Consider the following 15,198-nt stretch of genomic DNA (forward strand, 5'->3'; position numbering starts at 1 on the left):
CAGCCACCTGAGAACCAAGTGAACTATGTGCCAGGTACTGTTCTAGGGCTTCTTCATATAGAGATAACATATGAGGAGGATCCTATGACCAATTTGGATTTAAAAAGCTTTTTCTAGTATCACTCTCAATCCATGTGTACTCACTATGTGTTTTTCTATAATCCTCTTTCCAGAGCTTATCTGTGTATGTATAAGGATTGTATTCTATTGGATTCAAATATTTCTTATGCCTTTTTTTTTTTTTGAAGAATAAAAGATTGAAGTCAAGACTGGGAATATTTCAAACCTATGCTGGTTCCATGCACACTATTCAAGTTTCCTAAACTAGTCTCTTAGCAACCATGACTCAGGCCAAAAAGCAAGATGTTTGGTGGCTAGGATAATTGAGTCATTTTCCTTCCTTCTTTTTCTGTCTCTTATTATCTTAACTGAAATGAACATTATCCTAACTGGCCATATTTTCAAATGAACACAAATTTATAGCACATTAATGGTTAGGTGATTTGCTTTCATTGCATTTTATGTTTCATGGAGACACCTTGTCACTTTCCAAATCTAAAATATGGATTAATGATCCTTTATGGAAAAAAATGTTGGAATTATGATCTTTTCATAGGCTTCTCTAAATACTTACAATTTCTCAATCCCTTAGTTTATAAGTCTTTGCAACTTACAAACCCACATATGTTCCCCAAATGGAGACATACCTAATCCCTGGATGGATTTGTCCAGCACTGGGAAAGGGCCTCTGCCAGAAAACACCTCACTCTGATCAATTAGAGCTTCCTTTACTGCTTCATATCCGTATATCACCACAGTGGGCTTGATGCCAAAGTACACAGTGAACACAGGGCCGTAACTCTCTGCTAGCTGGGAAAGCAATACAAGGTACAGGAGTAGTGAGAATTTCAAAACTAAAAATGTAGATAAGTCTCTTTACTCAAGAGATATTTTATACTCATTCACGTAATATAAAAGATCTCAACTTCTAGAACTAGTAACTTAATCACATTAAGTGGTAATTATATTATTAGACACATTGCTATTATTATTATCGTCATCAATAGTTAACCTTTATTCAGCTCCTACTATGTGACAGATATTATATTATGGAATTTATTCATATTCTTTTATTAACTTTTGTCTGCCAAATCTACAGCTGCACCAAATTTCTTTCTTCCTATAGTTACAATAATGTGTTTCTTGTCCTGCTTAAGGGAGGCTCCTCCATCTTGTCCCATGTGTAGACTACCAATCATCCCTCATTATCCACTCTCTACGTCTTTTTAGCACTAGAGACCTCTAAATACATAAGGACATGGCAACATGGTCGCAGACATTTCCCAGCTTCCCTGTGCGGCCATGTGACTAAGTTTTCGTGAACTGATATTAGCAGAAATGATGTGTGCAAATCCTACGCTTTTGTATAAATGGTAATTGCATGCCCTCCATTTCTCCCCCTACCTGGGGACTGAAAGGACAGCATGGAAACAACCTCACCGCCTCCATGCACATGAGAACAATAGCCTAGGTGCCCAGGATGGTCAACTAGAAGACAAAGAAAAACTGGTTCTCTAGATGACCGCAAGGAAGAGAGGCAGCCCAGCAGCACTCACCTCGATCTCATGCTGTGAGATAGAAATAAGCTCTTATCTTCCTGAAGCCATTGTGTTATTGGGGTCTTTCTGTCATGGCAGCTTCTTTGGTATACTAAATAACTCCTTCAACTTGTCCAAGGTTTGAGTCCTCCTGCTACCTTACAATTCATTCTCCATAAAGCAACCAGAGTGCTCTTTTCACAAGGCAAATGTTAACATGAGAGTCCTTTAAGCACGTTAATGGCATCACATTGCTCTTGTGCTAAAGACCAATATTCTTTTTTTTTAATGTTTATTTTTGAGAGAGCGAGAAAGAGAGAGAGATAGAGCACAAGCAGGGGAGGGGCAGAGAGAGAGGGAGACACAGAATCCGAAGCAGGCTCCAGGCTCTGAGCTGCCGGCACAGAGCCTGACGCAGGGCTCGAACTCATGAACCGAGATGGCTTGAGCCGAAGTTGGACACATGAGTGACTGAGGCCACCCAGGTGCCCCAGGACCAATAGTTTTAAAAGCCTTGTAAGACTTGCATTTCTGGCAACTATTTCTCCAATCATATCCCACACCATGTTTTTACCAAATTGGTCCTCTTTCAGAGACAATGACAACTAATTCTCCTCCAGAATGAAACCGCCTGGAATGAACTTCCATCTGCATTTTGTCTGGTTAATGCTTGAACATTCTTTAGATCTCAGCTTCAGCTTCACTTCCTCAGAGAACGCTTTGCTGACATTCCTCCCATTCCTGCTCCACTGAGCTGCATGGCCTCTTTCTATTGTGTCCCTGTTACATGGTTTGTAATCACACACTTATCTGCGTGATTATTTTACAAAACATGCCTACCCTATAGACTATAAATTCCATAATCCAGGGTCTGTTTTTTCTTTTTCATTTACCACTGAAAATCCCCAGCACTGGGGCACCCGGATGGCTCAGTCAGTTAAGCATCCGACTTTTTGATTTTGGCTCAAGTCATGATCTCACAGTACATGAGATCAAGCCCCATGTCAGACTTTGTGCATGGACCCTGCTTGGGATTCTCTCTCTCTCCCTCTGCCCCTCCCCTGCATGCTCTCTCTCTCTCTGTCTCTCTCAAAAATAAATAAATAAACTTAAAAAAAACCCAAAATCCCCAGCATCTAACAAAGTAGATATTCAATAACTTGTTGAATATATGATATATTGAAGGACCCTACACAAAATAGAACTGTTATTCACATTTTAAAGGAATGGAAATTAACACTGAGAGAGATTTTTAAAACTTGCCCAATGCTGTGAGTTAACAAGCAGATGAGCTAGGGTGCTGACATAATCCTCTTTCAATCTCTTAGTGCAAAACACAGAAAGGGGTTTCCAGAAGCTGTGCTCTGGTAACTAGCTGTCTCAGCAAAGACAGATTTCAGACAATCCCTTCAAGATTTAGAGAGCTACTCCTATATAAATAGCTAGGAATAGAGTAGTTCTTCACACATTCATTGAGCAAATATAATAGAAACAATTCTGGGACCGTATTTCCTTGACTTAAAAAAATGTGTGTTTTTAGGAAATTTTTAGTGTTGTGATCTGTAGATCAGAACTTTTTTTTAAATTGAAAACAGTTTCATTGCCATTAGAGTTTACCAAAGAATAATTACTAAAAAGGGGACCTGCTCACAACATGGACAGGGAATTCCTTCTTTTGGCAATTTTAACAATCATCTCATGGATCTCATCCTCTCTGGCAACCTTCTAGCTGGATACCCAATGAACACTTCTCTTTAAAATCACTTCTTTTCTTTTTAATATGAAATTTATTGTCAAATTGGTTTCCATACAACACCCAGTGCTCATCCCAGCAGGTGCCGTCCTCAATGCCCATCACCCACCCTACCCTCCCTCCCACCCCCCATCAACCCTCAGTTTATTCTCACAGTTTTTATGAGTCTTTTATGGTTTGGCTCTCTCCCTCTCTTTTTTTTTTTTTTTTTTCCTTCTCCCCCATGGTCTTCTGTTAAGTTTCTCAGCATCCACATAAGACTGAAAACATATGGTATCTGTCTTTCTCTGTATGACTTATTTCACTTAGCATCACACTCTCCAGTTCCATCCATGTTGCTACAAAAGGCCATATTTCATTCTTTCTCATTGCCAAGTAGTATTCCATTGTGTATATAAACCACAACTTCTTTATCCATTCATTGTTGATAGACATTTCGGCTCTTTCCATTTTTTGGCTATTGTTGATAGTGCTGCTATAAACATTAAGGTGCATGTGCTCCTTCAAATCATCACTCCTGTATCCTTTGGCTAAATACCTAGTAGTGCAGTTACTGGTCGTAGGGTAGTTCTATTTTTAACTTTTGGAGGAGCCTCCATATTGTTTTCCAGAGTGGCAGCACCAGTTTGCATTCCCACCAGCAGTGCAAGAGGGTTCCCGTTTCTCCACATCCTCGCCAGAATCTATAGTCTCCTGATTTGTTCATTTTAGCCAATCTGACTGGCGTGAGGTGATATCTCAGTGTGCTTTTGATTTGTATTTCCTTGATGAGGAGTGATGGGGAATTCTACCAGACATTTAAAGCAGAGATAATACCTATCCTTCTCAAGCTGTTCCAAAAAATAGAAAGGGAAGGAAAACTTCCAGACTCATTCTATGAAGCCAGCATTACTTTGATTCCCAAACCAGACAGAGACCCAGCAAAAAAAGAGAACTACAGGCCAATATCCCTGATGAATTATGGATGCAAAAATTCTCAACAAGATACTAGCAAATCAAATTCAACAGCATATAAAAAGAATTATTCACCACGATCAAGTGGGATTCGTTCCTGGGCTGCAGGGCTGGTTCAACATTCACAAATCAATCAATGTGATACATCACATTAATAAAAGAAAAGAAAAGAACCGTAAGATCCTGTCAATCGATGCAGAAAAAGCATTTGACAAAATTCAGCATCCTTTCTTAATAAAAACCCTTGAGAAAGTCGGAATAGAAGGAACATACTTAAACATCATAAAAGCCATTTATGAAAAGCCCACAGCTAATATTATCCTCAATGGGGAAAAACTGAGAGCTTTCCCCCCCCCCCCCCCCCCCCCCGAGATCAGGAACACGACAGGGACGTCCACTCTCACTGCTGTTGTTTAACATAGTGTTGGAAGTCCTCGCATCAGCAATCAGACAACAAAAGGAAATCAAAGGCATCAAAATTGGCAAAGATGAAGTCAAGCTTTCACTTTTTGCAGACGATATATTATACATGGAAAACCCGATAGACTCCACCAAAAGTCTGCTAGAACTGATACATGAATTCAGCAAAGTCGCAGGATACGAAATTAATGTACAGAAATCAGTTGCATTCTTATACACTAATAATGAAGCAACACAAAGACAAATAAAGAAACTGATCCCATTTACAAGTGCACCAAGAATCATAAAATACCCAGGAATCAACCTAACCAAAGATGTAAAAGAACTGTATGCTGAAAACTATAGAAAGCTTATGAAGGAAATTAAAGAAGACACAAAGAAATGGAAAAACATTCTGTGCTCATGGATTGGAAGAATAAATATTGTTAAAATGTCAGTACTACCCAAAGCTATCTACACATTCAACACAATCCCAATCAAAATTGCACCCCTGCAAATATGGCTGGGACCATATTTTATTTAGATATATGGCTGTAACCGCAAACAGCTGGAAGAAAAGTAATCATACTCACCTTGCTTATGGATTTGCTTACATTATTAGTATTTATCTGCAAAATATTTCCAATGATTGGCAGAGGAGTGGGGCCAGGTGGTAACTTCCCTTTGGCACGGTTTCTATTCCAGAGAAAATAAAGAATCAAACAAGAAAGATAAATCACCAGAATTATGAAAAGATCCATTGTTGTACCTTGCGTAAATGCAGTTGGAAGCTTGGAATCCAAAAGTTTTATAAATACTAAGTTCCAGCTGATCATCAAACATGCACTAAATCTTCAACCTTTGGGATACTTTTTTATCTTCAGTGGATTTTGACCTATTAGCAAAGAGTAAAACAAAAACAGTCACTTTAGTGTTGATAAATATCTAGGTTTTCATTGGTAATCCCAACTAAAACAGTAACTCTTACTTCTTCAGAGATGGTCATATTTTAACAGTAAAACTGAAAACTATCAGATTTTCAAAGGGCTGGAATTCATGATCTTGACAAATGATGAAAGAGAGTATCTCATGTCAAAAATTACTACTACATGAGCAGAAGAAAGCAGCACTCTCTCAGTGCCTTTTCGCAGAAAATCCAGGAAAAAGCCAGAATTAAGAGATAGTAGGGAGAAGGCAGGGTAAAAAAGAAGAATATACAGAGCTAGTCTTTCCTAAAGAAGAGTAGAGATATCCCAACTCTTGGCAGAGCCCCTTTCTATATGTCAAGAGTTCTTTTTTTTTTAATTAAAAAAATTTTAATGTTTATTTTTGAGAGAGAGAGAGAGAGAGAGCGTGTGTGTGTATGGAGTGAGAGAGAGAGAGAGAGCAAGCGAGCGCACGTGCAGGGGAGGGGTAGAGACAGGAAGACACAGAATCCAAAATAAGATCCAGGCTCCTAGCTGTCAGCACAGAGCCTAACACAGGGTTTGAACTCACAAACCATGAGATCATGACCTGAGCATAAGTCTGATGCTTAACCAACTGAGCCACCCAGGTGTCCCAATATATGTGAGGCGTTCTGACACACTTAACTCCCAAAGGGGATGCAGGGTCAAAAGACATTAGAAGACAGGGATCTACCAAGTCAAGGAAAGAAATCACTTAAACAGTGGAAGGTCCTTTGGCTGCATATCACCCCTCCTTCCCCTTGTACATCCATTTCCAATGAGGGTCCTATAACCAGAATACATTGCTTAATCTCACGTGGGTAAGGAAATATACTCCAGAATTCAATACTATAAATATTTGAAAGTGTCTAGAAGCTCAAAGATATGAACAAAACTTCAAGACTCAAAATACATTTGAGGAAATCCGACAAGGCACGACAAATATCACACTTAAGAAACGAGAACATGAGAGTGAGATGATCATGGAAGCTGGGGCCAGTCAGGGGGCCCTGAGAAAGGTGGTTTCGGGATGCCGTCCAAAGTCAACGGCAGTGGCTGGAACCCTGGCTCCATCGCAGGGGCCCTACCTGGAACGTCAGATATTTAGCTTCCTGTGGTATACTGATGAGCAGAACTCTTCCACTACATACCTCAGTTTTGCCTAAGGAGATATATGCAAGAACTTTCTTCAAAAGTGTTGCACCATTAATAAACAAAAGAATATTCAGAGAGGAGAATTATAGGATATTCTATGCAGAAAATGTATGATGTGGTATCAGGAATGGAAGACTACAAGCATTTTGTTCCTTGGCGTAAAAAATCAGATGTAATATCAAAGAGAACCGGATACTGCAAAACACAATTGGAAATTGGGTTTCCACCTGTGTTGGAGCGCTATACATCAGTAGGAACCTTGGTGAAACCACATTTGGTAAAGGCATCCTATACTGATGGGAAGCTTTTCAATCATTTGAAGACTATTTGGCATTTTAGCCCTGGTCTTCCTGGCTACCCAAGAACTTGTACCTTGGATTTTTCAATTTCTTCTGAATTCCGCTCCCTTCTGTACTCTCAGCTTGCCACATCATTTTTCGATGAAGTTGTAAAGCAGATGTTAGCTGCCTTTGAAAGAGGATCATGTCTGGGACCTCATCAAAATAAAAAGCTTCTGCACAGTGAAGGAAACAATCAGCAAAACTAAAAGGCAACCAACAGAATGGGAGAAGATATTTGCAAATAACATATCAGATAAAGGGTTAGTATCCAAAATCTACAAAGAACTTCTCAAACTCAACACCCAAAAAACAAATAATCCCGTGAAGAAGCGGGCAAAAGACATGAATAGACACTTCTCCAAAGAAGACATCCAGATGGCCAACCGACACATGAAAAAATGCTCAACATCACTCACTCATCATCAGGGAAATACAAATCAAAACCACAATGAGATACCACCTCACACTTGTCAGAATGGCTAACATTAACAACTCAGGCAGCAACAGATGTTGGCGAGGATGCGGAGAAAGAGGATCTCTTTTGCATTGTTGGTGGGAATGCAAGCTGGTGCAGCCACTCTGGAAAATAGTATGGGGGTTCTTCAAAAAACTAAAAATAGAACTACCCTACGACCCAGCAATTGCACTACTAGGCATTTATCCAAGGGATACAGGTATGCTGTTTTGAAGGGACACATTCACCCCCATGTTTATAGCAGCACTATCAACAATAGCCAAAGTATGGAAAGAGCCCAAATGTCCATGAATAGATGAATGGATGGAGTGAATGGAATAAATGGATAAAGAAAATGTGGTATATATATATACAATGGAGTATTACTCGGCAATCAAAAAGAATGAAATGTTGCCATTTGCAATTATGTGGATGGTACTGGAGGGTATTATGCTAAGTGAAATTAGTCAGAGAAAGACAAAAATCATATTACTTCACTCATATGAGTACTTTAAGAGACAAAACAGATGAACATAAGGGAAGGGAAACAAAAATAATATAAAAACAGGGAGGGGACAAAACAGAAGAGACTCATAAATATGGAGAACTGAGGGTTGCTGGAGGGGTTGTGGGAGGGGGGATGGGCTAAATGGGTAAGGGACATTAAGGAATCTACTCCTGAAGTCACTGCTTCACTATATGGTAACTAATTTGGATGTAAATTTTAAAAAATCAAAAATAAAGTTAAAAAAATGTAATTCTTAAAAAAAAAAAGAAAGAAAAGAAAAGAAAAAAGAAAATCATGTAAGCTGTATGGTCCAGAAACAAATATACCTTGGAATTAAGGCTTCATGAAGTTCATCACACATAAAGGGAAAAAAAGGATTGGTCACCTGTTTGTAACCTTAGTTTATTCACTTTTAGGCAGTGCTTTTATCATTTGCTTTCAGAAGTTAGAAAGCATTTGTTAAACCCAGCTTTGATTTTAAGCCTACACCGCTGAGAATTTGCATTTGGAATATGGAACCACGTGTATACAGAATTCATTCAAGTATAATTCATGCAAGTAATGTGCATATTAGCATATTTACAATAATGGGATATCATCACTCTTAAGCAGAAATTGAAACTGTAGACTTAAGCCTTTTAATTATGACCTTACCTGAAAGAGGTTAGTTGAGTTCCTCACACAGTATGTATTATATTAACCATTATCACCTTTAAGTTATTAAATTCAGACTATTTATAACTTATTGTCATAGGGCCTGCCTCTTGGCTTAGGATATTCGAGTAATCATCAGATATTTAAGGTAGAAACTTAGACTTAAAAATACTGTTAATGAGGGTTCCTTGGCACTTTTCTTATTTTTAAATTGTTCTTATGGGTAGTAGTTTATTCAGTGCTATATATAGTGAGATTAACTCCCAGATTAAACAGTGAATATTTTTTTGGTGAGTGGTCCAGAGCTTTAATATATTTTTCTTATAGTTTGCACCCCTCTCCCAGGTACTTTGACTGCTCTTTCAATAATGCTGATTATGTGTCAAATCTTGTCTACAACAGTGGGCAACACCTGAAGATGAGTTGGTTGATATGTCTCCAGCACCATGCATCCCTGTTTTCCATTTATTGTGTGTATTCACTTTCAATAATGTATTTCAAACTGATATTTTTATAAACAAATCAATGTCTAAGGACTGAAATAGTAACTTAATAAAGTTAATTTATTTTTTGTACAGCTAAAAAAAAAAAAAACCAACAAAAAAACAAGAACGTTAGGGGTGCCAGTTGGTTAAGTGTCCAACTTTGGCTCAGGTAATAATTTCAGGGTTCATGGGTTTGGGCTATGTTTCAGGTTCTGCCCTGACAGTGCAGAGCCTGCTTGGGATTCTCTCTCCCACTCCCACTTGCATTCTCTCTCTCTCTCTCTCTCTCTCTCAATAAATAAAACTTTTTTTTTTTTGTTTTTTGTTTTTTTGTTTTTTTTTGTTTTTTTTACTTCATCTTTTATTTTTTTATTATTATTATTTTTTAATATATGAAATTTACTGTCAAATTGGTTTCCATACAACACCCAGTGCTCATCCCAAAAGGTGCCCTCCTCAATACCCATCACCCACCCTGCCCTCCCTCCCACCCCCCATCAACCCTCAGTTTGTTCTCAGTTTTTAACAGTCTCTTATGCTTTGGCTCTCTCCCACTCTAACCTCTTTTTTTTTTTTTTTCCTTCCCCTCCCCCATGGGTTTCTGTTACGTTTCTCAGGATCCACATAAGAGTGAAACCATATGGTATCTGTCTTTCTCTGTATGGCTTCTCAATAAATAAAACTTAAAAAAAAAAAAAAAGAATACTAATCCCTGAAGAAGTTAACCTTGAGAAAACAAAAATGGTTAAAATAAGTAAAACATCATAAGATATATTTAGCCATTTAAAAAGAACACGTTGGGGCGCCTGGGTGGCTCAGTCAGTTGGGCGTCCGATTTCGGCTCAGGTCACGATCTCACGGACCGTGAGTTCGAGCCCCGCGTCGGGCTCTGGGCTGATGGCTCAGAGCCTGGAGCCTGCTTCCAGTTCTGTGTCTCCCTCTCTCTCTGCCCCTCCCCCGTTCATGCTCTGTCTCTCTCTGTCTCAAAAATAAATAAACGTTAAAAAAACAAAAAAAAGAACACGTTATTAGAAAAAGTTCTTGGTAATTAACAATACGATTACAAAACCTTTTTTTAAGAGAGAGCGAGAGCGAGAGCAGGAGCATGCACAAGCAGGAAGAGGGGCAGAGGGAAGATGGAGAAAGAATCGTAAGCAGGTTCCACGCCCAGCACAGAGCCTGATGCAGGGCTCTATTTCATGACGGTGACATCATGCCCTGGGCCCAAATCAAGCGTCAGACACTTAACTGACTGAGCCACCCACATGCCCCAAAGACGCAGTGCCATCCCAACATATAAGACCCAGTGCCATCCTAACAAGTGTCCTCCTTAATGCCCACCACCTATTTAGCCCATCTCCCCACCCAACACCCTTCAGCATCCTTCAGTTTGTCCTCTGAATTTAAGAGTCTTTTATGGTTGTCTCCCTCTCTGTTTTAATCTTATTTTTGCTTCCCTTCCTTTTGTTCATCTGTTTTGTTTCTTAAATTCCATATATGAGTAAAATCACATATTGGTCTTTTTCTAATTTCACTTAGCATCCACGTTGTTGCAAATGGCAAGATTTCATTCTTTTCGATTGCCAAGTAATATTCCATATATTATATATATGAACCACATCTTCTTTATCCATTCATTGTTGATAGACATTTCGGCTCTTTCCATTTTTTGGCTATTGTTGATAGTGCTGCTATAAACATTAAGGTGCATGTGCTCCTTCAAATCATCACTCCTGTATCCTTTGGCTAAATACCTAGTAGTGCAGTTACTGGTCGTAGGGTAGTTCTATTTTTAACTTTTGGAGGAGCCTCCATATTGTTTTCCAGAGTGGCAGCACCAGTTTGCATTCCCACCAACAGTGCAAGAGGGTTCCCCTTTCTCCACATCCTCGCCAACATCTGTTGTTGCCTGAGTTGTTCATTTTAGCCATTCTGACAGGTGTGAGGTGGTATCTCTTTGTGGTTTTGATTTGTGTTTCCCTGATGATGAGTGATGTTGAGCATTTTTTCATGTGTCTGTTAGCCATCTGGATGTCTTCTTTGGAAAAGAGTCTATTCATGTCTTTTGCCCATTTCTTCACTGGATTATTTGTTTTTTGGGTGTTGAGTTTGGCAAACTCTTTATAGATTTTGGATACTAACCCTTTATCTGACATGTCATTTGCAAATATTTTCTCCCATTCTGTCAATCGCCTTTTAGTTTTTCTGACCGAAAACATTTTTTAAATGAACAAACGTGCTGAGTAATAAACTAGATTTAGCTGTATTTCAATTTATTTAGCAGGAAGACATTGGGAAACCAAAGGTTTCGCAAGAATAGAGTATAAAGTAATAATAATGAAAACTACAGAGTTAAATGGTATGGACAATAGTTCTAGAAGTTCCAAAGAATTTATGATAGCAGTTTCAAGGAGAGAGAAAAAAATACCTAAATGGAAAAATAAGCAAAGGAAATTAAAGAAAAATTTCCTAAACTGATGAAAAATGCAAAGGATCCACACCAAGTTTGAAGAAGGATTAAAGTAAAAAGACCGACACTCCCACAATCTTGTGAGACCTTGGAACATCAAGAAACAAAACAAAACAAAGACAAAATGTAAAAAATCCTGGAGAGAAAAAGGAAGTTATAAAGAATAAAGATCAGTTTAAAGCTTCCCATATACGATGCTTTTACATGACAGACTACAGTGGAGTAAGGTATTCAAAGGTTCAATAGGAAATGATTTTCAAAATTATTAGTGTATGCCAAAATAGGATTCAAATATGATGTCAAAATACAGGCATTTTTGAACATGTAAACATTCAGACATTTTATAACCTTGAAACCATTTCCAAAATGATTGAGAAAAACTCCAACAAAATAAAAATGTATCCAAGAGGGGCACCTCAGTGGCTCAGCCAGTTAAGTATCTGACTCTTGATTTCTGCTCAGGTCATGATCTCATGGTTTGTGGGATTGAGCCTTGCGTCAGGCTCTGTGCTGATAGTGTGGAGCCTGCTTGAGATCCTCTCTCTTCCTCTCTCTCTGCTCCTTCCCTGCTTGTGCTGTCTCTCAAAATAAATAAACTTAAAAAAAAATGTATCCAAGAAAAGGGAGAAGGCAGGATACAAAAATAATGTGCAAAAGAAAACTTTTTTTTTTCAAGCACAAAATAAGTATTTTAATTCAGTTTCAGAGAAAGATATTACATGAATTTGGATTATAAAAGAAGCTTGTTTTTCCAGAAATAGAGGGAAAAGAAATAACCCATAGTAGATTCAATGATAATTTTCTGGATCTTCCTTTTGCATCAAAAGCTGTATATCTTATTACAATCCAGGCCTATCTCAAGAAACAAGAAAAATCCCAAATACAACATCTAACAGCACACCTAAAGGAAATAGAAGCAGAGGAGCAAAGACACCCCAAAGCAGAAGAGAAATAATAAAGTCAAGAGCAGAAATAAACAATATAGAATCTAAAAAAACTGTAGGGGAGATCAATGAAACCAAGAGTTGGTTTTTTGAAAAACTAAACAAAATTGATAAAACCTCTAGCCAGGCTTCTCAAAAAGAAAAGGGAGATGACCCAAATAGATAAAATCATGAATGAAAATGAAATTATTACAAAAAATCCCTCAGAAATACAAGCAATTATTAGGGAATACTATGAAAAATTATATGCCAACAAACTGGACAACCTGGAAGAAATGGACAAATTCCTAAGCACCCACACACTTCCAAAACTCAAAGAGGAAGAAATAGAAAACTTGAACAGACTCATAACCAGCGAAGAAATTGAATCAGTTATCAAAAATCTCCCAACAAATAAGAGTCCAGGACCAGATGGCCTCCTTGGGGAATTCTACCAGACATTTAAAGCAGAGATAATACCTATCCTTCTCAAGCTGTTCCAAAAAAATAGAAAGGGAAGGAAAACTTCCAGACTCATTCTATGAAGCCAGTATTACTTTGATTCCTAAGCCAGACAGAGACCCAGCAAAAAAAGAGAACTACAGGCCAATATCCCTGATGAATATGGATGCAAAAATTCTCAACAAGATACTAGCAAATCGAATTCAACAGCATATAAAAAGAATTATTCACCACAATCAAGTGGGATTCGTTCCTGGGCTGCAGGGCTGGTTCAACATTCGCAAATCAATCAATATGATACATCACATTAAGAAAAGAAAAGAACCGTCTGATCCTGTCAATCGATGCAGAAAAAGCATTTGACAAAATTCAGCATCCTTTCTTAATAAAAAAACCCTTGAGAAAGTCAGGATAGAAGGAACATACTTGAACATCGTAAAAGCCATTTATGAAAAGCCCACAGCTAATATCATCCTCAATGGGGGAAAACTGAGAGCTTTCCCCTGAGGTCAGGAGGATCCCCCTGTGTTGTTCAGTGGTCAACCGTATGACTTATGAACTCTATAATGGAAAGTATTTCAACTAAATTACATCCTACAAACATTTGTTGAGTATCTTGCAGAATCACTTGGACGTCAAACAATCTGTTGAAATAGTGAGTTGACAGTTTCACAGTGGGTAAATAAAAAGGGAGGTTCAGAAAAGTTTGTCTCTTTGCAATCTTTATTTACTTTTTTAAAGAGCGAGAAAGCACGCATGCATGTGCTCTCTGGGGGAGGGACAGAGGGAGTGAGGATCTTAAGCAGGCCCCATGCTCCTAGTGTTGAGCCTGGAGTCATGACCTGAGCCAAATCAAGAGTCAGACGCTCAACCAACTGAGAGACCCAGCCACCCGTCCCTTTGCAATCTTTAGAACTCTCTTCCTCCTCCTCCTCCTCCCTCAGCAGAGCATGGAGCCATGGGGGCACATGCTGGTAGGCCAGGGCCTCTGAAGCTGCTTGTGGGGCCAGATCAGGCTCTGTCTTGTCACCAGCCTGCAGCACCATGTGCACCTATAGCCAGCCCCTCCAGCTGTGCACGCCTGGCCTAATCCTCACCATCAACCATCATTGCAGTCTGAACACCTGGTGGGAGAGTGTACAGCCGTTGGGGGGGTGGGGCACACCAACAGCTAGGCCACTGCAACAGCCAGTGAGCCCTTCGTTGGACTGACTCCTGCTGCCTGCCCTTGCTAAGTGAGGTAAAGCAGTCACAGAAGGACAAATACCACATGATTCAACTTAAACGAAACATCTAAAATAGTCAAACTCATAGGAACAGAGCAGAATGGTTTTTGCCTGGGGCTTGGCAGAAGTGGAAATAGGAAGTTGCTATTCAATGGATGAAGAGTTTCAATCACGTAAGATGTAAAGTTCTAGAGATAGCTGTGCAACAATACTGTATTGTGCACCTAAAAATTTGAGGGGACAGGGGCGCCTGGGTGGCTCAGTTGGTTGACTATCTGACTCATGATTTCAGCTCAGGTCATGATCTCGCGGTTCATGGGACTGAGCCCCATGTCAGCATCATCTGTGCTGTCAGCATCAGAGCCTCCTTGGGATTCTCGCACTCTCTCTCTCTGCCCCTCCCCCACTCTCTCTTGCTCTCTTTCAAAAATAAGTACATATTGAGGGGGGAAAAAAACAAAAGATTGACTCAGATATTCTCACTCTGTACTCACTACTTTTCTGGACATAGCTTTCTTGGATAGTAGGTTTCCTTCAGCTACATCTTTTGTCATAGCAGGTTCTCTTCTCCTGAAGCTAACTTTTTAGAATGCTTCGCAGACTGTAAAACCATCTGAGACAATTTCACGCAGAATTCCAGAACTTATTTCATTCTTCAGTAATAGAAAGTGGAGTATCCATTTTCGCAACTGCAACATTGGAACACTACTCTGGACATCTTCGCTATGAAGAATGAATTTTGAAAAAATGCACACTGATCAATGAAGTAGGCACCTCTTAAGAAACAAACAAACAAACAAACAAACACCTTAGACAACTCAAGTTGGTTGTGCCCAAACCACAGCTATGAAGCTGGGATTCTGCATTGT

General features: G+C 39.1%; 1 protein-coding gene and 1 pseudogene across 1 annotated transcript in view; one reads left to right on the plus strand and one right to left on the minus strand.

Moving 5' to 3' along the window:
- LOC122202477 (cytochrome P450 2C21) overlaps positions 1–14,910 on the minus strand; it is a 37,855-nt gene extending 22,945 nt beyond the window's left edge. The window contains exons 1-3 of the mRNA XM_042908866.1: positions 14,824–14,910; positions 5,298–5,599; positions 708–870 (exon numbers count right to left, since the gene is read on the minus strand). Coding sequence (XP_042764800.1) covers positions 708–870; positions 5,298–5,540 — 406 coding nt within the window. The 5' untranslated portion in view covers positions 5,541–5,599; positions 14,824–14,910. The remainder of the gene's footprint in view (positions 1–707; positions 871–5,297; positions 5,600–14,823) is intronic.
- Positions 6,629–8,540, plus strand: LOC122202478 (annotated as a pseudogene).
- Positions 14,911–15,198: the final 288 nt, after the last annotated feature.

This window comes from Panthera leo, chromosome D2, assembly GCF_018350215.1.
Source record: "Panthera leo isolate Ple1 chromosome D2, P.leo_Ple1_pat1.1, whole genome shotgun sequence".
Taxonomy (NCBI): Eukaryota; Metazoa; Chordata; class Mammalia; order Carnivora; family Felidae; genus Panthera; species Panthera leo.